General features: G+C 65.5%; 1 protein-coding gene across 3 annotated transcripts; it reads left to right on the plus strand.

Annotated features, from left to right (window-relative positions):
• Positions 1–204: 204 nt before the first annotated feature.
• On the plus strand, positions 205–21450 carry SLC22A18 (solute carrier family 22 member 18). 3 transcript variants are annotated; one of them, XM_070358878.1, is made up of 11 exons: positions 261–364; positions 2586–2754; positions 4574–4671; positions 5549–5709; positions 6082–6214; positions 12901–13019; positions 13367–13474; positions 14547–14647; positions 18850–18951; positions 19152–19272; positions 21226–21450. In XM_070358878.1, exons 2-11 carry the CDS (start codon positions 2611–2613, stop codon positions 21411–21413), a joined length of 1275 nt encoding a protein of 424 aa, XP_070214979.1. In that variant the 5' UTR covers positions 261–364; positions 2586–2610; the 3' UTR covers positions 21414–21450. The 3 variants fall into 3 exon arrangements, with proteins under 3 accessions (XP_070214978.1, XP_070214979.1, XP_070214980.1); XM_070358879.1 differs by lacking the exon at positions 261–364 and adding an exon at positions 1566–1717; XM_070358877.1 differs by lacking the exon at positions 4574–4671 and having other exon boundaries at positions 205–364.

Consider the following 21450-nt stretch of genomic DNA (forward strand, 5'->3'; position numbering starts at 1 on the left):
CACGTGCACACACACCTGCCTGCACACGCCTGCCTCACCACCATCACAGGCAGCGGGTGTGTGGTGGGGGCACCTCCAGCTCATCCTTAGGACTCTGCAGAGGTGTCACCTCCTCTCAGAAGCCCTCCTCCCCAGCCCCGCTCAGATCCGGCCGGAGGCTGTGACTGCTCTGTGTGGGGGGAGCAGGTCCACGGGAAGTGCAGTTGCCGGGTGAAGTGAATGGATTTCCCAGCTCCCTCCAGACCAGGAAGCTCCCTGCCCACAGAGCCTGTTGTGACGAATACTCAGGCCGGATCTGATTGCCGCTGCTCCAGCCAGCCCCGTGCCACCCGCGGGTCCTGTGTGCCGCAGGAGGAAGGGAGAGGTGAGTAAGCAGCCCCTTCCTGCATAGCCCTTGCCTTTGGACTCAAGTCTGTTGCCATCACAGGCCCACTCTGGGAGAAGGGGCATGAGCCACTGGCCCTGAGGCCCGAGGGCCCTCTTGCCCCTCCCAGAAAGGCCTCGCAGTGGCCCTGGGTCTCCCCCAACTCCACGCGTAACTGCTGGACTTCGGCCTGTCTCCTTGGGCACCAGGGCTTCCCGGGTGGTACGGCGGTAAAAAACCCTCCTGCGGGAGACACAGGGGATGCGGGTTCCATCCCTGGGTCAGGAAGATCACCACCTGCTCCAGTATTCATGCCTGGAGAATCCCATGGACAGAGGAGCCTGGCAAGCTACTGTCCATGGGGTCACAAGAACAGAACTGAGAGCCCACACACACACACACACACACACAGGCACAGCAGGCTCCTGGGCTGCCTGCCCCACCTGTCTCAGGCTCCCGGTCCCTGCAGTTAGAGAGCTGCCTGAGCTGAGGGTAACGCATGGCGGAGGGGACATGGATTTTGACGTTGGCCTGGCTCTGAGCTGCAGGCAGGTCGTGGGCGGCAGAGTCCTGTGTGGACCTCTGCTCATTTATTTGGGAAACTGTGACCCGAGAGGGAGTCTGTGTGTTTCCCTGGGCTCCGGCAGGGGCTCTGGGTGATTGCAAGGGGGCATGAGCTAGTCCCTTGGAAGGACAGCTTGAAGCCAGGTGGACCTGCATACTTTGGGGGTCTGATGGCCCTGACCAAGCTGGTGGGCGCGCCGCAGTGTGAAAGGGGAGAGAACCAGCATCTCAGTAACTGCGGGGCGACGTGGGACCAAGAGCAGTTCCCAGGAGGTATCTGTCTCCCTGCCTGCCTCTGGCTTTCTGCAGACCCCACCCAGGGGGCAAGCCAGGCATTGCCCTCTCCCTTCCTCTCCTTGCACCTCTCTCCTTCCCAGCCCGCCCTGCCTCCCTCCGCCCCATCTTGCCCACCCAAAACCCAGACTGGACACCCAGAGCTGCTCCAGCGGTCTGAGCTCCGGCCTCCCCCAGCAGTCCGGGGGAAAAAAGCAGGAGAGGGCCGGTCCAGGGCCACGGGGCGGAGCGGTGCCCGCCGGGGGGCGTGTCGGGCTCGGCCAATGAGAGCGCGGAGGTCGCGGGCGGGGGGCGGGGTGTCCGGGTTGGCCTCGGGGGCGGGGAACTACCCTGGGAGGGTAGCTGTCCCAGGGCACCCTGAGTGGGCCGGTGTCCCAGGGCACCCTGAGTGGGCCGGGGCCTGAGCCCAGCCCTGGAAGGGCAGGAAGGCCGGAGCTCACCCCACGAGGGCTCACCTCGCCAGGACGGAGCTCAGGCCGATCCCTGGGAAGGCAGGTACCAAGCTCCCTTCAGCACCCCTGCCAGCCAGGTGCCCCTGACCGGCCGCTCTTACCCTCTGCCGCTGCTCCCTGCAAGTTCCCCACCCCAGGATGGGAAGTCTGGGCACAGCCCCAGGTCCTTCTTTGATGTCACCCCCCTCCCCACCCCTGGGTCTGGGTTCTGAAGGCGACCCTTGGGCCCAACTGTACAGCTGGGTGTTCATTTGGCAAAACTTGGTGGAGGCCTCCATGGAACCACAGACTCTGGCTACAGCTGGTGGTGGGGTGTGGGGAGCAGACAGGGCCTGGCTACCCTGCCTGGAGGGCCTGGAAGGCTGAGCTGCCCCTCCAGCCCACCCCCAGATGCTCCAGAAGGCCCTCTGGCCTGGTGGAGGAGCTGGGCAAAGTAGGCTGTCGGTTGAGAAGCGCTTCACAGGGGTGCTGGAAGCGGGGCCCTGGGGGCCTAAAGACCTGCCTGACACACACACACACTCACACACACACTCACACACACACGAGTCACCTACCTCAGCTGCGGTCAGTGACCACTCTGGCCTCAGTTTCCATCTCAAAGTCAGGCCCTAAGCCCAGCCCACGCTGGACAGGAGGCTCGCATCTCTGGTTCCATGGTGGCCGTGTGCCCAGATCCCCAGAGTCGGCCGTCGAGGAGGGAAGGGACACTTGGTCTCCGAGAGCAAGACCGGCCCAAGGTCACTCGGCGGCAAGAGGCTGGAGAGCCCCGCTGAGAGTCCAGCACCCCGACCTCTCCCCTGGGCCCTCTGGGTGCCGCCCGCCTCCCGCCCCATGACTCAGCACCCTCGCCCAGCTCAGGAGGACTTTTGCTCCCTGCCCGCTCCTGCAGCCTCCCGTTCTTATCCCGGCAGGGTCTTCCAGCAACACCTGCCCAGCATGCGGAAAGTCGGGGCCCCCGGGGGCCAGGGCCAGGCCCCCAGCGGAATGGGCGCCCTGGGCCGCTCGGGGGTCGTGCTGCTCACGTACGTGCTGGCGGCCCTGGAGCTCACCTGCCTCTTCATGCAGTTCTCCATCATGCCCGTGAGTACCCTTCCCCAGGCCGCCTGCCCCATCCCCCTCGCCTTCCTTCCGGCTCCGGCAGGGCCCATGGTCCGGCCTGATGCTGCCAGGCTCCTCTCTCTGGGGCCCCTTCCCGTACTGGAGCTGAGCCAGTTGAGGCACCCCGGGACTGTGTCTCTGGGCCCCCCATCAGCAAGTCCTGGGCTCTGTTGCTCCCGCCCCAGCTCGAGGCCGTGGCCCTCTTCACCCACCAGCCTGACACCCATGCGGCTCACTTCCTAGTCTCACTTCCTAGTCCCGCTGAGCCCTCTTCCGCAGATCTCCCCCGCAGCGGGGCCCTCCCCCTAGCACCCGCCAGGTACCCGGAGTCACTTCCCCTCCGGTCCTGGTTGGTCCGGCCTCCTGAGGCTTGCCCACACCCCGCACTGTATGTCACGGTCTTGGATCGCTTCCGTCTCCCCAGCCAGGATGTGAGGGCGGGACCAATCCGGCTGGTTGTCTGCTGCCTGCCCTGGTCTGGACTCTGCCTGGCCCCCAGCAGCCCCTGGGTTTCTGTGGCCCCCATGGCTCACTGGTGCCCACCCACTCATCACCCTCCCCCGTGCACTCCTGTCTGTTCATTCCACACCCCCGTGTGCAGCTGGCCTGCTGGGACTCGCCCTCCTGGGGCAGCAGCTCCCAATGGACTTTGGAAGACTGGAGCTCCAGAGGTCCTTGTCTACCTGGTCTGGGTGGGACTGTGGCCCTAGCCACTGACCACTTTTAAAAGTTCCCCAAGAGATTCTCATAAGCAGCCTGGGCCTGCGGATCTGTGTGGGAGCGGGTATGGCCTTTGTCACAAGTCCAGCCATGGCGGGGGTCCCTGGCCAAACAGCAAGCCCAGCTCCCCTGCCTCCCAAGCCCGGCTCACCTCCACCAGGCTGGTCCAAGCCCTGTATCCCCTCCTTAGCAGCCAAGGGGCCCGAGCAGGTGCCCTGCTACCCTTCAGAGAGCCGCTGCTGGAACATGAAATCCTGAGAACTCGGGGCTCCCAGTGCCACCTGCCCTCCCACCGGCTCTCCCGGGGGCGGGGGGCATGTGTCTGCTCCACAAATGCTCGCAGGTACCCCAAGTGCCTGTCCTCAGAGCTCAGAATACCGCAGAGCACAGTGCGGACTGGACCACAGGCACCCCAGCGCTGGTGCTCCTGAGCTAGGTGACACCTGTGACAGTGTGTCATTAGACTGTGCTGCAGGAGGGACCTGGGGCTGCTGAGGAGCGTGGCGGGTTTGGGCCCAGCGGGGCTGCCCTAAGAAGGCGACCCTGTACAAAGCCTTAAAGGAGACATGGGAGTGGGCTGGCCAGTACAAAGGCCCCGGGGCAGCCGTGGGATCAGTGCTGGAGGGGAGAAGGCGCTGAAGCCAGGACGGGCTGCGGGCACCGCAAGGGTGGAAGCATCAGCAGGAGCTGGTCTTAGAGGAAAACCGGGAGTCAGTTCTAGATGTGCTGAGGTCCAAGGGCTTTTAGACACTGAGTGCTGAGCCAGGGCAAGATGGGGTCTGCCTCACACCCTCGAGGTGTATCCCGAAGAAGGGAAGGGGGGCCAGCAGCTGCCCTCACCGAGTTCTGAGTCCCTGGAGCCTGGACCCAGAGGCCCTGTCAGGCTCCCCGCTACGATATAAGCAGCTGAGTCCAGGGTCACAGGTCACCCCAGATGCCTCATGGGGCGGTCAGAGCCAGACCCTTGATCACCTCACACGCTGCTCAGAGCTACCCTTCTTCCCCCTTCCCACCAAGGACTCCGGATCGCAGGTGCTGGGGGCCTTCCAGGCCCCTCCCACCGACCCCTCCTATGTTTCAGTACCTCTCTCGGAGGCTGGGCCTGGACTCGGTCGCCTTTGGCTACCAGCAGACTGTGTTTGGTGTGCTGCAGCTGCTGGGCGGGCCTGTGTTCGGCAGGTATGGCGGGGTGGGGAAGTTTGGGGGCCCTCATCCCGTGATGACCCATGCCTGCCCTTGGGAGGTCATGGCCTGGGTGACTCCAAGTTCCCAGACCTCACACTGGGCCCCACTAGAGGGATGGCAGCCCCTGAGGCATGGATGAACTTTGACCCTTCGTTGTTCCGTGGCTCAGTCGTATCTGACTCTGTGACCTTCACCATCTCCTGGAGCTTGCTCAGACTTGGCCCCTTTAGTGCTGGGTTAAGCCGCTGTTCCCAGGGTGTCCCGACACAGAACCGCCACTAACTCTGGTTTGTGGCTGGAGAGAGGATGTAACTGGTGAGGCTCTTGTGGCTATAAATGCCCTGCCCTACTGAGCTGGGGGGTTCCACCAGCAACTTTTCTGGAAAAGAGAATTCTGGGAACTGGGACTCCCACTAGCCTCAGTGCTCTGGGGGTGCTGGGCTCACCCTCCTGCAAACCCTGGCGTGGACAGATCAGTGTGGCAGGAGTCAGATCTCAGAGTCACTCCGTGGGAGAGAAGGGGCTCCAGACCCGGTAACGCAGGACAGAGCAGGGGTCTTGGGGGTGGGGGGCATTCCCCACTTGCGCCCAGGAAGAGCTTTCTGTAAAGCATGCATCCCACAAGTTATTCACTAAGAGGGGGAGTGACCGAGTGGGTCAGACTCCCCAAGGTCACTGAAGACTGCCGCATTGGAAGGGTGGAGAAACAGGCCCTGCGAGGAGGGAGGCGGGGACCCGGGCCCTCCCGCACCCTCACGGCACCCGGACCTTTCTGCGGCCCAGCTCCCCGGCCTTCCCAAGGGGCCGGTGTGGGGCAGAAGGGGGCACCCCTGCCTCCTGCCGGTGAGGGTCATGGGTGTGGGCCCCCCAGGTTTGCAGACCAGCACGGGGCGCGGGCAGCCTTCACGCTGTCCTTCCTGGCCTCGTCCGCCCTCTACCTGCTCCTAGCCGCTGCCTGCATCCGCGCCCTGCCCGGCGTGGCCTTGCTCTTCGCCTCGCGCCTGCCGGGTGCACTCATGCACACGCTACCAGGTAGGGCGCCCTCGGCAACATGTCCCAGTTGCCGGGGCCCAGGGCTGGATGGAGGGGGCAGGGGGCGGGGCGCGGGCTTGGTGTGGGCGTGGCCCGAGCCAGGGGAGGGGCAGACGCCACCCTCAGGGGCCCTGGACGCTGATGGAGGGGTGATGTACGGGGTGGGTTGTGCTTCCACGGGGCTGAGTAGAGGGGGTGGGGAGCATGCGGCCTAGGGACAAGTTGGGGTGCAGCTGGTGACGCGGGGGTGACAGGGAGGGGGCAGGTCGGAGGAGTGGAGGGGCGTGGCCTGTGGGGAGCAGGTGCAGTGGGGAGGCGTGGCCTGGGCTCCGTGAGGGGTCCGCGTGGCTCAGCCTGCGTCCCACCCGCCAGCTGCCCAGATGGTCATCGCAGACCTGTCCACACCTGAGGAGCGGCCCGCGGCCCTAGGCCGGCTGGGCCTGTGCTTTGGCGTTGGTCTCATCTTCGGCTCCCTGCTCGGTGGAACCCTGAGCAGCTCGTGCGGGTGAGTGTCCGGGGCGCGGGCCCGGCCGGGGCTGGGGCTGGCCAGCCAGGCGGGGTGTGGGTACCAGGTCGGACGAGCAAGGACGAGACGGCTCTGTACCACCCAGGCCCTCAGCCCGGCCCCGCCGCCTCTCGGGGCCTTGGTTTCCCCATGGGCGCCCTGACCTGGTGAGTCCACAGGAGGGGAACCAGCTGGAACCTCCGGGTGGGCGTGGGCATCCAGGGGCGTGGCCTATGCGGTGGGCGGGGTCTGAAGGCTTAGACAAGCGAGTGCCGTACACCACGTGGATTCCTCAAACGTCAGGCGGGAGGACCTCCAGGGAGGCAAAGGCCCTCACATGTGGACGCGAGAAGGCCTGTGAGGCTGGAGTGGACTGAGGAGGGGTGGGCAGCGCGTCAGGCCGTGGAGCCCTGAAGCAGGGGCCCGGGGTGACCTGGCTGCTGTGTTGAGACTGTGCGGGCTGGGACCACAACAGGGAAACCAGAGGTGGGGACTGAACTGCTCCATGTGGGAGAGCACCGCGGCTGGACCAGGGGCGGCCGTGGCGCGCAGAGGGCAGCGGCGGGATCTGGGTTGGTTTTGCTGGTGGCTGGGGTGTAAGTGTGAATGCAAGGCCGTGCCTGGGCTTGGGCTGGGCCTGGGGGAGCCATGGGCCTCGCTGAGGTCCCTGCTACCCTGGCTACCCATGGGAGTTGGGTCCCCACCAGGGTAAGTCTGGTGCCTGGTAGATGCATGAAGGAGTTCCCGAGTGGACTGATGGGGGGTCTGAGCGGGAGGAGAATGGGGCTGTGCTCTCAAGTGGGGGGTTTCTAAGCCCTGGGAACTGCTCCAGAGGAGGGCTGGGGCCCAGCACTTCGTGTTAGAAGCCAGGAATTAAGAAAAGCCACCTGGAGGACCCGAAGAGATGGGATTCAGGGGGTATCCAGGCCTGAGGGTCAAGGACAGGACCCACTGCCCACGACTGCGGACTCCCCCTGGACCGGGCCGCCTCCCTCCCCGCTCAGCGTGGGTGGGAGCCTGGTTCGGTAGATGGGCCCCGGGATGAGACAGAGGGCCTCTGTGTGCCCAGGGAGAGACGAGAAAGGGTCAGGGGCTGCGAGTGAGAAGGAGCACCTGGGGAGTGAGGACAGATGGAGCAGGGGCAGCCCCACCTGCTGACCCTGCGGGTCAGGATCAGAACCAGGACCGGAGCTTCACCGGCCAGCCCGGCCACCTGCCTCCCTGGGCCCTGGGCAGGTTTGCTCACCTTGCGAAGTACACACACCCAGAGGCCTCCTCGGGCCAGCCCCCTCATCCCTCCTGTCCTTACCTGCCCTTGTCCCCAGCGTAGCTGCTGACCCAGGAAAGACCACTCACTCCCCTCCCCCTCCTCAGTCAGTCAGTTCAGTCGCTCAATCGTGTCCAACTCTTTGCGACCTCATGAATCGCAGCACGCCAGGCCTCCCTGTCCATCACCAACTCCCGGAGTTCACTCAAACTCATGTCCATGGAGTCGGTGATGCCATCCAGCCATCTCATCCTCTGTCATCCCCTTCTCCTCCTACCCCCAATCCCTCCCAGCATCAGGGTCTTTTCCAATGAGTCAACTCTTCACATGAGGTGGTCAAAGTATTGGAGTTACAGCTTCAGCATCAGTCCTTCCAATGAACACCCAGGACTGATCTCCTCCTCCTAGAAGCCCCCAAATTCACCCCATCCCTTCCCTCACCTTCCAGGGCATTCCACTAGCTTCCCAATTCCATCAGCTTCCCAATTCCATCCCAAGGTCTAAGGCTCTTTCTTTGATGGGTGGGGAAACCGGAGCCCCACAGAAGGTAAGGTCCCCCTCAGTGGAGCTCCCAGTACCCCCTCAAGGCCCCGGGAAGTGGGGGTCCTCTGGGACCCCGACGCCCCACAGCAGGGGCTGGCCCCCTGTCTCCTTGTCCAGCCTCTCTGCTAGGCTCAACCTGCTCTACCTCCCGGCACAGCCCACGGCAAGGGCAGGCGGGATGCAGAGGCTGCGTTCCCACCCCTCCTTCCCCTTGATGGAAACTGCAGCTGGGGGTGAGGTCTCCCTGGCTGTTTCTGCCTGCCCATCCCAGCCTCCCCTGCCCTAAAGGCCCCTAAAGGCCCCAACTGTGCCCCAGCCCCCACCACCACCAGGGAGCAGGTGGAGGGAGGAAGTGGCCTTGGCAGCTGCTGCCCTGGGCTAGGTACTGGTATAACTGGTTTAGGCCCAGCCTGCAGCTCAGGGCTGGGAGGCCTGGCTACCACAGAGCACCAAGACCTGCGCCCTGAGTCACTCAGCAGGTGAGGGGCAGCTCCGTGACTCTGAGCCCCCAGCCTGGCACCTCGCAGCCTGGGGAGGCCTCCACCACCCGCTCCCCCAGGGGGGCCTCGTGCCCCCAGGGTGGGCAGCACCAGCCTGCCTAGCCCACCGCATCTGGATCCTGGCGAAGTTAGAGGGGAGTCCGGGGGATCAGCTCAGGCGTTTGAGAAACAGGGGCCACCTGTCAGGCGCTGCTGAGAGTGCAACCCCAGGCCCGAGCTAGACTTAGCGTGGGGGTCTCTGCAGGACCCCCTGCTCCTCTAGGCACTAAGGGGCTGCCCCACAGTCACAGATATCACTGAGCCCGCAGGCCAGCACCCAAGGGCTCTGTCCCCCTGGAGGTGACCCACCCGGGCATGCTACTTATCCAAGCTGGGGCTGGGAGCGCCTCCAGCCACAGACCTTAGAGGTCAGGCCAAGCTGGGTTCAGTGTCCCTGGCCAGCCTTCCTGGGAGCTAAGTGATCCCAGTCCCACGCCATGCCCAAGGGGCACTGTGACTCGGTCAGTGTGACCCCCTCCTTATCTGGAGGCCTGGGAAGGCTGGTCTCCCCCAGGACCATACCTTGGCCCCTGGACGAGGGGACAGGAAGCCCTCACCCTGCTGATGGAAGGCTCCCAGCCCAGTTAAAACCCGGGTTGATGAGCAGACACCGGGGCTGCCCTGAGCAGCTCTGAGGCGACTCGGGGCAGGCAGGCTGCCTGCCCCGCTGCCTCCTGCCCGGACTCGCCGAGGCCGTGTCGCCTCCCCACCCGGGGGTCGTGCAGGCCCTGCAGGTGGACCCTGGTGCGTCAGGCCCTCGGGGGTCCACGGGGGGCGCTAATGGCTGAGATTAGTGGGGCTGGACCTCAGCTTAGACCTGTCGGCCGGACAGGGCTCCGGGAAAGCCCGCGCAAAGGCGGAAGGAGCTGGGGGCTTGTCTGGGGACCTGCCTGGGCAGAGGCTTGGCGGGCACAGAGGCTGGACCACGAAGGGTTAGGCCGGACACGGCTTCAGGGCCGTTTTCTGGCACTTGAAGCCAGAGGGGGGCTGAGTCAGGGGTGGCCCTTAAGGCATCCATTGTCAGACACAGTTCCACCCACAGTGCGGTGGCCAGGGCTCAGCTAGGACAGGGGGCTTCTCCCCCCAAGCTCAGACCGGGTGGCTGGTGACTCCAGGAGGCCCCTCATAGCCAGGCTCCACCTGAAGCTGGGCCCAGCTGACCCCAGGCCCCTCCAGGAGGGACAGGACTGGGGTGCGCAGGTCAGGAGGCCCTGAGGGGGGCCTTGGCGGGAGCGGTCCCCCGCTGGGAGCCCTGGAGCTGATGGGGAGGGCAGCTCCAGCTCACGAGGAGTGGTCACCTCAGATCAGGGCGGGAGTCGGACGGTGTCGGGCAGAGAGGATGAGTGTGCAGAGCCCACACGAGGTGAGCAGGTGGACAGGCCTCCCACCGCCCGATAAGGTCAGATCAGCAGATTCCAGGCCCTGAGATAAGGATGAAAGGCAGTGTTTTTGTGGCTGCTGACATTTGACCAGTGCCCGTGGCAGCCGCGACCAGCCGTGGCCGGTTCCAGAGGCATCCCCCGGCGGGAAGCAGGCGCCTGGGAGGGTGGCCCCTGGGAGCCCAGCCCTCACTGGCATCTGAGGAAAGGTGGTCACCCAGCAAGCTAGCCACCGAGAAGGGACAGAGCACTCGGTGCCCTGAGTCCGACCCAGGGCCTTCGAGGGTCTCTAGGGTCTGTCTGTTCGGTCTCCCGTCAACCCATCCGACCGAAAGCAAGAGGGAGTGAGTGGACAAAGGCACGAACCTGCCTGCCTCATGGCCCACACCTAGTTTGTATTAAATAAAAACGGTCCAATGAGCCAGGGGACAGACGGCCCAGAGCCCCACCTGCCTGAGCTGCACCCCAGAGGTGCCCAGGCCGGAGGCAGACTCGGGGGGTGTGCTGACGACAGAGCAGGGGCGAATGGAGGCAGGAGGCAGGAGGGGGTCCCCACTGAGAAGCCCCACCATGGGCAGCTCCCCCGTCCTCCACTCGCCTTTCTGCCGTCTTGCCCGGGGGAGTCAGAGAGCGCTACGCGTGCAGGACACCCCAGGCTCCCCGGGCAGTAGGGGCCCCCACACCTTCCCGGGGCCTGCCAGCAGCCCCATGCCCCTTCAGTTCACTGGCCACCCCACACGGGACAGGAGAGAACCCCCCAGAGAAGGGGCCTGGCGCCCAACTGCCCACCCCTCGCTTGTCACTAGCCTCCCAAAATAACCATCTAAGTGGCCGCCTCTGCTCTCACGCATTTCCGGGGCCTCTGGCAAAGAAAGCTGGTTTTGTCCTTGCCCGGGCAGGCCTAGAGCAGTGACGTGTGGGCCTCGGAGGCCACAGTCCTGAAGAAAAGGCCCTTCTCTCTGGCTACCAGGGCTGGGGTGTCCCTGCCATCTTGGGGAGGGGGCTGTGGGGTCCAAACCCACCCACATCTCTCCCAGGGGCGTCCAGGGTCCTCTGACCCTTCCCACCTGGCAGCCGATGGACACACCCATTTGTCCGGAGCCTGAGCAGCCAGAAAGCTCAAATGTTCCACATCCCGGGTGGTGGCGTCGGCCGGGGGACCAGAGACGGGCCCGTGGGGAGGGGTGGGGTTCAGGGCCCGCTGCAGCCCTGACCAGCGGTATGAGCCCCGGCAGGTCCCAGCCCAGGAATGAGGGTGGCCAGGGCCCAGCCTCTCTGGTATGGAGTCCCCACGGGCTTCCTTGATCCCACGTGGAGGAGATCCCCGTCCTCCCTGGGGCTCCGCGGGGTGCTGTGCATGTGTACGTGTGGGCACGTGTGGGCACCTGTGCTGAAGTTGGGGCGGGAGAGTCCTCTGTCTGAAGTCTGAGGAGAGTCAGGGGCAGCTCGTGGCTGCCCTGTCTGAGGGCGCAGGGAGCCTCTCCCAGGACACTGATGGGGTCTGGGCCAGGACAGCTGTCGTCCGTTTGGTCCACAGTCTGGCCCATGGGGGTCTCAGAGGAGGGTCCCACCCAGGCCCCCCCGCCCTGGGGGGCGGATAGTGGCCCTGGAGTAGAGCAAGCCCTTTTCAGAGGATAAGGTACCCGCTGTGGAGGCGGGCAGGGCCTCACAGAGAGGGCCCTTGCAGGATGTGTAGGAGTTTTCTCTGCTGTGGAGGGGCAGGGTGTTCTGCCATGCCCAGGCCTGGAGGTCCACGCAGCCTGGCTCAGTAAGAAGCTCCTGTTTCTCTCCTCTAGCCTTCAGGAGGAAAAGGGGACAGTCAGAAGGGCCAGGCCCCAGCGCCCTTGCTCCTGGCTGACATGCACGGCCTGGCTGGTACTGGAGGCAGAGGCCTGCCTGTGTGGCCCTGGGGGGGTCACAGGCGGAGTGTCCCTGCGCTGACCCACGGAGGGGAAGCACACCCTCAGAAGTGAAAGCCGAGGGGAGAGTCTGAGTCACAGCCTTGGTGGGAGCGCAGGCAGGTAGGCAGGCGCCCTAAGGGCTGTGTCCTGGGTCTTTAGGGGCCAAAGGCCCCCCACCCTGTGGGCCCAGCCTGCCCAACGCCCTCCTGGAAGTGGGGCCTCCTGAGACCCACTAAATGCCGGCCTGTCTGCCCCAGGAGAGCAGGGAGGGCTGACGGCCCCCGAGACACAAATGGACCCATGGGGGTCCCACGGCCTTCCACGTGGGCGCGTGGGGCTGAGACTCAAAGCCAGGTCCTGGCCCACTGGGCACGTCGGGGCTAGTATCTCCAGCCGCTCCTGGTGCCCCGGCCCCAGTGCCACCTGGCACCCCACTCACCGTGAGCCAGTGTCGCGCCTCTCCTGAGTCACCCAGGGCAACCAACAGTCGCTTTCTCAGCCTCCATGCTGGGCAGCCCCTCCAGTCCTGCCGAGGCGGAGGCCGGAGGGCTCTGGGGACCGGGTCTTTCCCTCAGGAGCCTCAGTGTCCTGCTCCCCAGGGTGGGCGGGACTCTTGGCGCTGCCAGGGATGTCCAGGGGAGTCTGGGGGGCATCCCCCTTGCTGGGTTTCGTTCCCCAAACATGGCCCCCAGGGCTCACAGCAACCCTGTCCTTTGGGAGCCTTCTCACCCTTCAACAGGCTGGGAGCCGTGCATCCCCAGGACTGTGGCTGCCCACTCCAGGCCCCTGCCCCCACCCCTCTGGGGCTCAGCATCCCACCCCCACGGCCGCCCACCCTCAGAGACCCCCAGGGATGGAAGGGTCTGTTCCTTCACCCATCCCCTAATGAATGCGCCCTGAGGGTCCCGTGTCCCGCCTCCAGACCGAAGCCGGGGGAGGTGGGAGGGGTGGGGCGAGAGCTGAGAACAAGCTGTCCGAGCCCCAGTGCGGCTGATGGGGCGGGGGGCCCGCGGGGCCTGGGGCCTGAGCCCCCTGTGACCACTCGCGCCGCCCCCAGGATTCAGTGTCCGGTCATTGTGGCCTTCGTGGTCACCCTCCTGGGAGCCCTCCTCAGTGTCACCTGCATCCCAGCCAGCACCAAGGGGGCCAGCGCCCACGCCCAGACCACACTGCCAGGTGAGCCCTGCCAGGTAAGCCCCAGGAGGTACACTGGTCCAGGTGCACACAAGGCGTGTCCCAGCGGGGCGTCCCTACCAGACGCGCCTGGCCAGTTACAGCCCCCAGGTATGCCCCCTGGGGATGCAGCCAGTGTGAGGCGTGAGCCCTCCGCCCCCAGCAGCCAGCACCCTGGACCTGGGGCCCGCGCTCCCCCAGCCCAGCCCTCCCTTCAGGGACACTTTGCCAAGACCACGGCGAGCCAGAGCAGCCGTGGCGGCAGGGGCTGTGCCCCGGGCAATGGGCCCGCAGGGCCGGGGACATTCAGCCGCTGTCCGGTGGGCTGACGGCCCCTCCGCCTGCCCCAGGGAGACCCAAGGCCAGCGTGTTTGATCTGAAGGCCATCACCCGCCTGCTGCTGCAGCCAGGCGTTCTGCCGGTGTTTCTGGTCAAGGTCATCTGCGGCCTCCCCATAGGTGAGTCCGGGGCCAGGGTGGCCGGGAGTTCCGGGGTCCGCGGCCGGGAGTTCCGGGGTCCGCGGCCGGGAGTCCCGGGGGTCCGCGGCCGGGAGTTCCGGGGTCCGCGGCCGGGAGTTCCGGGGTCCGCCGCCGGGAGTTCCGGGGTCCGCGGCCGGGAGTTCCGGGGTCCGCGGCCGGGAGTTCTGGGGTCCGCGGCTGGAGCACCGCCCTTCCTCTGCCCGGCCTCTCGTGCTCCAAGGCCCCCTGGGCCCCAGGCCCACATCCGTCCCAGGGAGGACGCAGCCCACCGGTTGGTGCAGGCCTGGGTGCCCGGGCCAGGAGGAGGACAGACCAAGGGTCTCCCCCTCGCCTCAGGCCCCAGTCACCCCTGCTTCACGAAAGCTCTCGCTGCCCTGCCCAGTGGCTTCCGAGGCCTCTTGGGACAGTCCGAGAGAAGACAGTGGGTCTGCAGGGGGACACACGCATTCTGCCCACCCCTGCATCCCTTCTCAGGGGCCTGGGGACACCCCTGAGCAATCAGGCCCAGGAGCAACCCCTCCGAGCCTGTGTCGGGGGTCCTCCACCCAGGGAGCCTTGCAGAGAACAACTGAGGCCTCGCTCACAGGTGCTCAGGCGTTCCCACGTGGGCGCTAAAAGGTTAGCCCCTCCTCTGCAGACACGCTCTGCTCTTGCCATCGGGGGAGCCCCTCCCAGCTCACCTGCCCCAGGACGCTCAGGGGGGCACAGTAATGGGAACCCAGGTCATCGACCTCAGTTCTGGGGCCAAACCCTCCCACCGGGCATGCCCGGGCCCCCCGGTCTCCCATCCCCTCACCCCTCCAGACAGCCTTGGGGTCTGCCCACCCCGGGCAAGGGCAACTCCGGGCACCTTCTCACTCACAGCCCACGGCAGCCCCGTGGGGCAGACCCACCAGGGAGGCCCTTGGGGAAGGCTCGCGTCGGTCCTTCCTGAGCTGGTCACCGCGGGCAGGCCCCTGGTGCCCCGGCGGGCCAACTGTCATGGGGGTAGACAGGCATGGCTGCACAGCCCTGACCTCTGACCCCTGACCCCTGACCCCCACCCGCCCAGGGCTCTTCATGGTCATGTTCTCCATCATCTCCATGGACTTCTTCCAGCTGGAGGCCGCCCAGGCCGGCTACCTCATGTCCTTCTTCGGGGTCCTCCAGATGGTGAGTGGGTGCCGGGCACACCGGGTGGGTGGGCTCCCGGCACTGCCAGGGTCCCAGGGCCTCACAGACCAGCCCCTCGGTTTCTGAGCAGCACGGGAGCCATCCTGCATGCCCACCTTTCAGGTGCCCCGTCCACCTTCGCTTCTGGCTCGTCCCCTCTCTCCCTGCTCACGGTTCCCACAGCTTCGTCTGCACCCGCGTGCCCTGTCTGCCCGAGCCTTGCAGATGGCGCTAGCAGTAAAGAACCCGCCTGCCAATGTGGGAGGCGTAGGAGACGCAGGTTTGATCTCTAGGTCAGGCAGGTCCCCTGGAGGAGGGCATGGCAACCCACTCCAGCATCCTTGCCTGGGAAATCTCATGAACAGAGGAGCCTGACCAGCTATGGCCAGAGTGCACAGAGTCGGGCACGACTGAAGCGACTTTAGCACACACGCACGCGAACTCTCTGCCCGTCCATCTGCCCGGGGGGTCCCATCTGAGAGGGGAGGGGGGAGCTTCATCCGCACTGGGGGCTGGCGAGCCCTCAACCTCCCTTCAGGAAACACGTCAGAGGCCCATGGCCCTCCCCGCGTCCACCTGGGTACCAGTGGTGCCAGGCCAGCTGGGGGTGGGGAGTGGACCCCCGTGGGGGGCGCATGACCAGGAGAACGGCTGGGCTCTGTGTGCCTCGCGCCTGCCCACCGGCGGTGCGACCGTGGCGGGGACAGGTGGCGACGTGCCTGCCGCCCCCCGGGACGTCTGCCTGACAGCCGGCGCGCGGGAGGGGCTATTCTGGGATCTGGCGGGCAGCGGAGGGAGCGCTGAACCTCTCCGGAAGCGGGTGGCAGTCCCGCACCTCCAGGCCATCTGCCGCCCTAGCCTCTGGGCCCGGGGCTGGGCTGGACCCCGGACTGAAATAGCCGTTCCGGGGAGGGGCTGGCCCCCACCCCGCCGTGGGCCTAGCTGCGTGGACTGGGAAGTGCCAGGCTGGTGGGGGAAAATAGATAAACATAAAACAACAATAACACGGATGCTCTGAACTGGGGGCCGTGGAGCCTTGTTCTAACCGGCCCCTCCCGGGACGTCCCTGACGGTCCAGTGGTTAGGACCCCAGGCTTGCACTCTAGGGGGCACAGGTTGGATCCTTGGGTGCGGGAGCTGAGATCCCGCATGTGTGTGTTGCAGCCAAAAATAAATGAATAATTAAAAACTATATATATATATATATATATATATATTTAAACAAGTAAAATAAAGAGCTGCTCCCAGCCTTCCAGGGGCCTGAGCTCGTCCTGGGCTCCCTGAGGCCAGGAGACCAAGGCCAGGCCCTGGCTGAAGTCGGCAGACCACTTGAGACCCCCAGGGACAGACCTTGATAGCCTCAGGCCTGGTGCAGGGTGAGGGTGGGTCTGCCGTGATGGGCCCGGGGCTCCGGTGCCTGTAATGATGGGGTGGACAGGTGGGCGTGGGGGAACCTGGGTGCGACCTGGGGACCCTCCCCCAGGCCCACCAGGAAGAGGGGGCTGGGGAGGGGGAGCCTGCAGAGCGGCTGGGTGCCGGGCCTCAGGCCTTCAGTCCCGCAGGCGAAGGTAGGGGCAGCTGAGGCCCTGAGCTATGTCTGTAGAGAGGGCCTCTGTCACCTCCATCCCATCCAGGGTAGGGCTGGTCACCGGGGGTCTGGGGAGGGGAACCCGCAGCTGCTGAAGCTGCCCTGGCAAAGCTCTTCCTGCCCCACCCAAGGGGCTCACTGCGTCTCCCAGCTCCCTGTGTGTGGGGATCCTTGGGGTTGGGATCTCAATGAGGACAGCCCATGTGGTCCTAACGTGGAAGGGATGGCACTCACTCTCCTCCCCTGGGGGGCACTTGCAGCCCTCTGTCCCTCCTGGGGGGGCCCCCCCACTGAGCCCTTAGGCCACTGCAGGGATGGAGCTTGTGTCCTGCAGGGGGAACAGAGACAAGCCCCCACCACCTAGGCGTCTGGTGGGTCAGGGGAGACAAAACCCAGGAGAATCAGGGCCCTTGTCAAGGCAGAGATTGCTGTTTCGGTGGGACGGCCAGCCAGCTGGGGGCTCTCCCCCGGCCCAGGGAGAGGCCCGGAGGGAGAGAGCCTCACACAGGGAGGGGCTGCAGGTGCAAAGGCCCTGGGGCGGCTCGGACGGCCGGAGGGGAGAGGACTGTGCTCTGAAGGCCTGCATGGGGGGTAGGCTGCAAAGCCAAGAAGGACCTGGATTTACTAATGTACTCGCTGTGGGTGGGGCCTTGTGGAGGCCGGGTGTGGTCTTACCAGCTGGCTGCCCCCGCCCCTAGGCTGTGTTAGAGCAGGGGTGGGCAGGGGCAACTGTGTGCCTGTGCCCGTGTGACCTTGGGGGAGGTGGTGGCCACGCGGGCCAGGGCGGCAGGGAGTGGGCTGGGTGAGCGGACAGGGTCTCCATGTGGGAGGGTTGGGAGAAAGTGAAGTTTCTGACTAACTCTAGTTACTAGTTCACTAACTCTGGTTTCAGGTAATAACCTGGACGGCAGGAAAGCTTAGGCTTTTTTTAAGTTAATGGGAAAAGGGAGAGCTGACTCCCAGCGCATCAGGGTCCTGGTCTCGGGATCTGTATGAAAAGTGGAGACAGATTTCAATCTCTCCTGGTTTGTTGGTTTCCTCTGGGGTGTCAAGTACTGAAAGAAACTTGTCAAGTAGATCTTCCCTTTAAACAAACAAAATGAAGATAAGCAAGCGTGAAAGTGGGATTTTTTTTTTTTAAGGACACCCTTGGTTGTGGTTTGAGACGGTTTCATGATGCCAGGCAGGCAGCAAGGAGAGGGCTCCCTCCTGGTCCATGGGGCTGGACCCGCCCCCACCCCGGGTCACACAGCCCAGCCCGGGACACTGACCCCCAGCTCCAGTGGGCGCTGCTCCAGCCTCACGGTTCCCCTGGGCACTTCCTGCCTGCCTGGTGGAAGAGGCACGGACCAGCTAGGGAGCCTCACCCCGGCCTGGGAACGGTCTGTGGGCTGGGCTTGTCCTCTGAGTCACATCCCAGGTGTCAAGGGTGTCCCCGCTCTGGGCTTTTCCTCCCACCCCCATGGGGAGGAGCTGAGGGCAGGAAGGGGAGCTGAACCCAGCCCCTGGCTGGCTGACCCTGGGGCTGAGCTGGTGGGGGGCAGTGGGGGGCAGGACAAGGAGGACAAAGCTGGAGGTGGAGAGCTGAGCAACAGTGGGGGGTCTCTCGGGGAGCCTGTGGCCCTTTCCTCTCCTGCCCAGGCTCAGGACAAGCCCACCAGCCTGGGCTCCACCCCACCCCACTCTGGGACCCCGGGCCTCAGTTTATCCGGTCACCGTGGGAGTAGTGGCCCGCTGGCCCGGACCCTGGCCCCAGTAGGTGGTGGCCGAGGCGCTTGCCTTCCAGGGCCAGGCCTCGGAAGGGCCAGCTGCTGGAGGACCCCACACGGCCACCAGGGCCCTGGGCTCACGTCCCAGTCCAGCCCCTTCCACCCCCAGCCCCTGCATGCCCTAGCCTCCCCATTTGTGGCAGCTCCCAGCTCTCAGACCAGATAGCCGAGAGGGAACCGAGGAGTGTGGTGGTGGGCCAGGGCACATGGGAGGGGGTTCCCCAGGGCCCCAGGGCTGGGCTCAGGGCCACACTGTGAGCTTTTCGCCCTGTAGTCGCGGCCTCCCCATCCCTGTCAGGAGTTAACCAGCCCTTTCAGGGTTTCCCTGGTGGTTCAGATGGGAAAGAATCTGCCTGCGATGCAGGAGGCCCAGGTTCGATTCCTGGATCCGGCAGATCCCCTAGAGAAGGAAACGGCAACCCACTCCAGCATTCTTGCCTGGAAAATCCCATGGACAGAGGAGCCTGGGGCAGGCTACAGTCCATGGGGTTGCAGAGTCGGACACGACTGAGCGACTAACACTTTCACTTTCATCACACCTGAAACAGCAGAGATGCAATTATTTCTGGATGTGAAACATGTATGTGCATGGGTGGGTGCATGTGTGTGCATGCATGTGTGTGCACGTGTGTGAGACCCCCAGGCTGCAGGCCTTGTCTCCCCAGAACCTTGGGGCCATCATGGGAGTTGCAGGCTCGCCCCTCTGCCCTGTGCCTTGTCGCTGCTGGGGCTGGTGTCAGGGGCCCAGGGGTCGTGGGCAGCAGGGGAGGCCCCCAAGTCAGCCACAGCCCAGACGCCCTCCCAGGCCCGGCTGTGCCCACCTCCACTCTCTCGCCCTCACCCAGGTCATCCAGGGCCTGGTCATTGGGCGGCTGAGCAGCCACTTCTCCGAGGGAGACCTGCTCCGGGCCAGCGTGCTGGTCTTCAGCGTGGTGGGACTGGCTATGGTGAGAGACCCCCCCTCCATCCCACTATCCCTGAAAAGAGCAGGGTCCCAGGCCCTCTCCACTGACCCTCCTCAGGTGCCCAGTCTGCACTTGAGCCCCGAGGCTCTCTTGCCCCCAACTCCCACCCAGGACCACCGCAGAGGGACCTCAGGGGTGGGCGACCCCTGCAGTCACCACAGCTTCCACCTGCCTCCCGCCAGGCACTGATGGCCAACGTCTTCCACTTCTGCCTCCTGATGCCCGGCCTGGTCTTCAGCATGTGTGCCCTCAACGTGGTCACCGACAGCATGCTGACCAAGGCCGTCTCGACCTCAGACACAGGTGAGTGAGGTCCCCGGGCCGGGTGAAGGGCAGGCCCTGGGGGGCTCCCCGGCGCTGCTCTCTGGGGAGCTTGATGAGCAGTTTGGGGCCAAGCAGCTGCCCTGGGTTGGGACCCAGTGGGCACTGGGTAGGATGGGTGGCCAGGGGTCTGAGTGGGCAGGGTCGGGGTGGCGGCCCTCAAGAGGGTTCAGGTGAGAATCCTGCACCAGGCCCTGCACCAGGCCCTGCTGATCAGCCCCAGGCCAGCCTGGGGGAAGGGAGGAGGGCTTCCTGGAGGTGGCATCTGATTTGGTTGAAGTATGCACAGGGTTTCACTAGGAAGGGGAGGAAAGATGGCATCCCAGGCCGGCCCCAGCTGAGCCAGGGTGTGGGGTGAGGCTCAGAAAGGCTGCTGCGGAGGCTGGTTAGGAAGAGGGCCAGGCACAGAGAATGGCAGGAGGCCAGAGAGGGTGGGGTCAGCGTGGGGACACCTCCCGGTCCCTGCCGGCACAGGCTCAGGTGCCTCCCGAGGGACCAGTGACCGAAGGCTCACAGCAGCCTCAGTCTAAGAAGCCCCTGGGCCTCCCAGTGGGGCTCAGACACCCCCCAGACACACCCCCGCATCCCACTCTGCAGCCCGCCTTCCTTCTGGAGGCCGGGGAATTTCCAATCCGGACTTGGGGGGTGGTCCCTGGACCTGATGCTCCCCAGGCTCTAGCCCCACACTGCCCTGTGCATAGGGCTGGTCAAGGCCAGGGGCTCCTGTGGGCTGGCTGCAGTCAAAGGCCTCCACAGCAGCAGGGCCAGAGAGCTCAGGGCCCCAGCTGACCCTCTGTCCATCCACCTGCGTGTCCAGGAGGGGCAGACAGATTCAGAGTCCCCGCTGACAGTGGGGAGGCTGCCGGACAAGGCGTCTCCTCAGGGCTGCCTTGGAAACCCCCAGGGCCCCCCAGATCTGTGACTTTGTGGTCTTGGGAGGCTAGACTGGTCCTGGAGGGCTTCCTGGAGGCAGTGAGCCGGCTCTGCCCAGAGGCCAGGAGGAGGAAGGAGGGGAAGACCTGGAGAGATGAGGGCAGGGCCTGCAAAGAAGCAAGAGCAGCGGGCCCAGCTGCCAGGGGCACCACCTCTTAGCTCGGAAGGAGCCAGAGCTGGTTCCCAGCGCCAGCCTGGGAACTGGAGAGGGCAGAGGGGGCGGTAATTGCTCCCTGGTGTTTGCGGGGCCTGTGGGCGGTGGGAGGGGCTGCTCTGAAATTCCCCCTACGCGGGCCCTGAGCCTGGGCGGGGCCTCGCCAGGCCACGCCCACCTGGTCCACGGGCGGGCGGGGCTTTCCAGCGCCAGAGAGGAGCCTCTGAGGACCCGGCAGCCTGGACCTGTGGGCACACGTTGCTTGGTGGCCCGCATAGGGCACAGCTTACAAGGGGAGGGTAGAGATAGGGGGGTCAGGTAGAAGGGGTGCAGGCAGCTAGGTGAGCCTGGGGAACAACTGCAAAGAAGGGGGCGCCCTTTGAGCACCTGAACCTCCCCCGCCCTGTGAGGGTGTTCCCTCCAGTCCACTCCAGGGCAGTAAAGGTCATGGGGGTGACCTGGAGTGTATCGTGGCCCACATTACACCCCAGCCCAGCCCCCACATGGGGGCCTCCCCGATCTGGGCCGGGCTGGGCTGGGGTGCTGTGTCCCTGGCAGACTGGAAGGGGTGGCGCCTGGCTCACGACCTGGGGCCCTGCTCCCAGGCTCCTCCTGTGCTTGGGCGCTTTCTGGAGCAGGGCAGAGGCACCACATCCGGAGGCCGCAGTGCTCCCCACGCATGGCCTGCAGGGAGCAGACCGGCAGGCAGGCCAGGTGGAGCGAGCTGGGGTGCGGAGCTGGGGACGGGGGGACAGGGAGACCTGGGCCGTGTCCAGGACTCGGGCCGCTGGGGCAGTGATGCTCAGGGACTGGCCAGGCCAGGCTTGACCCACCCTCCCCCGCCTCAGGAACCATGCTGGGCCTCTGCGCCTCTGTGCAGCCACTGACGCGGACCCTGGGGCCCACCCTGGGCGGCCTCCTGTACCGCGGCTTCGGCGTCCCTGTCTTCGGCCACGTGCAGTTCGCCGTCAACTTCATCGTCTTCCTGGTCCTCTGGAGGCAGCCTGTGCCCCGGAAGATGGGCAAAGCCCAATGACCTTGGCCCCAGGCAGACTGGCAATAAACTCCCTCGG

The sequence above is a fragment of the Bos mutus genome, chromosome 22 (assembly GCF_027580195.1).
Source record: "Bos mutus isolate GX-2022 chromosome 22, NWIPB_WYAK_1.1, whole genome shotgun sequence".
Lineage (NCBI taxonomy): Eukaryota > Metazoa > Chordata > Mammalia > Artiodactyla > Bovidae > Bos > Bos mutus.

Bases quoted from the DNA above. Each gene is read 5' to 3' on its own strand.
- SLC22A18 (XM_070358877.1), top strand. From the start codon at position 220: ATGGATTTCCCAGCTCCCTCCAGACCAGGAAGCTCCCTGCCCACAGAG. The intron at 13,475-14,546 runs GTGAGTCCGGGG...CCACCCGCCCAG, and splicing joins CATCTGCGGCCTCCCCATAG to GGCTCTTCATGGTCATGTTC. The intron at 14,648-18,849 runs GTGAGTGGGTGC...GCCCTCACCCAG, and splicing joins TCTTCGGGGTCCTCCAGATG to GTCATCCAGGGCCTGGTCAT.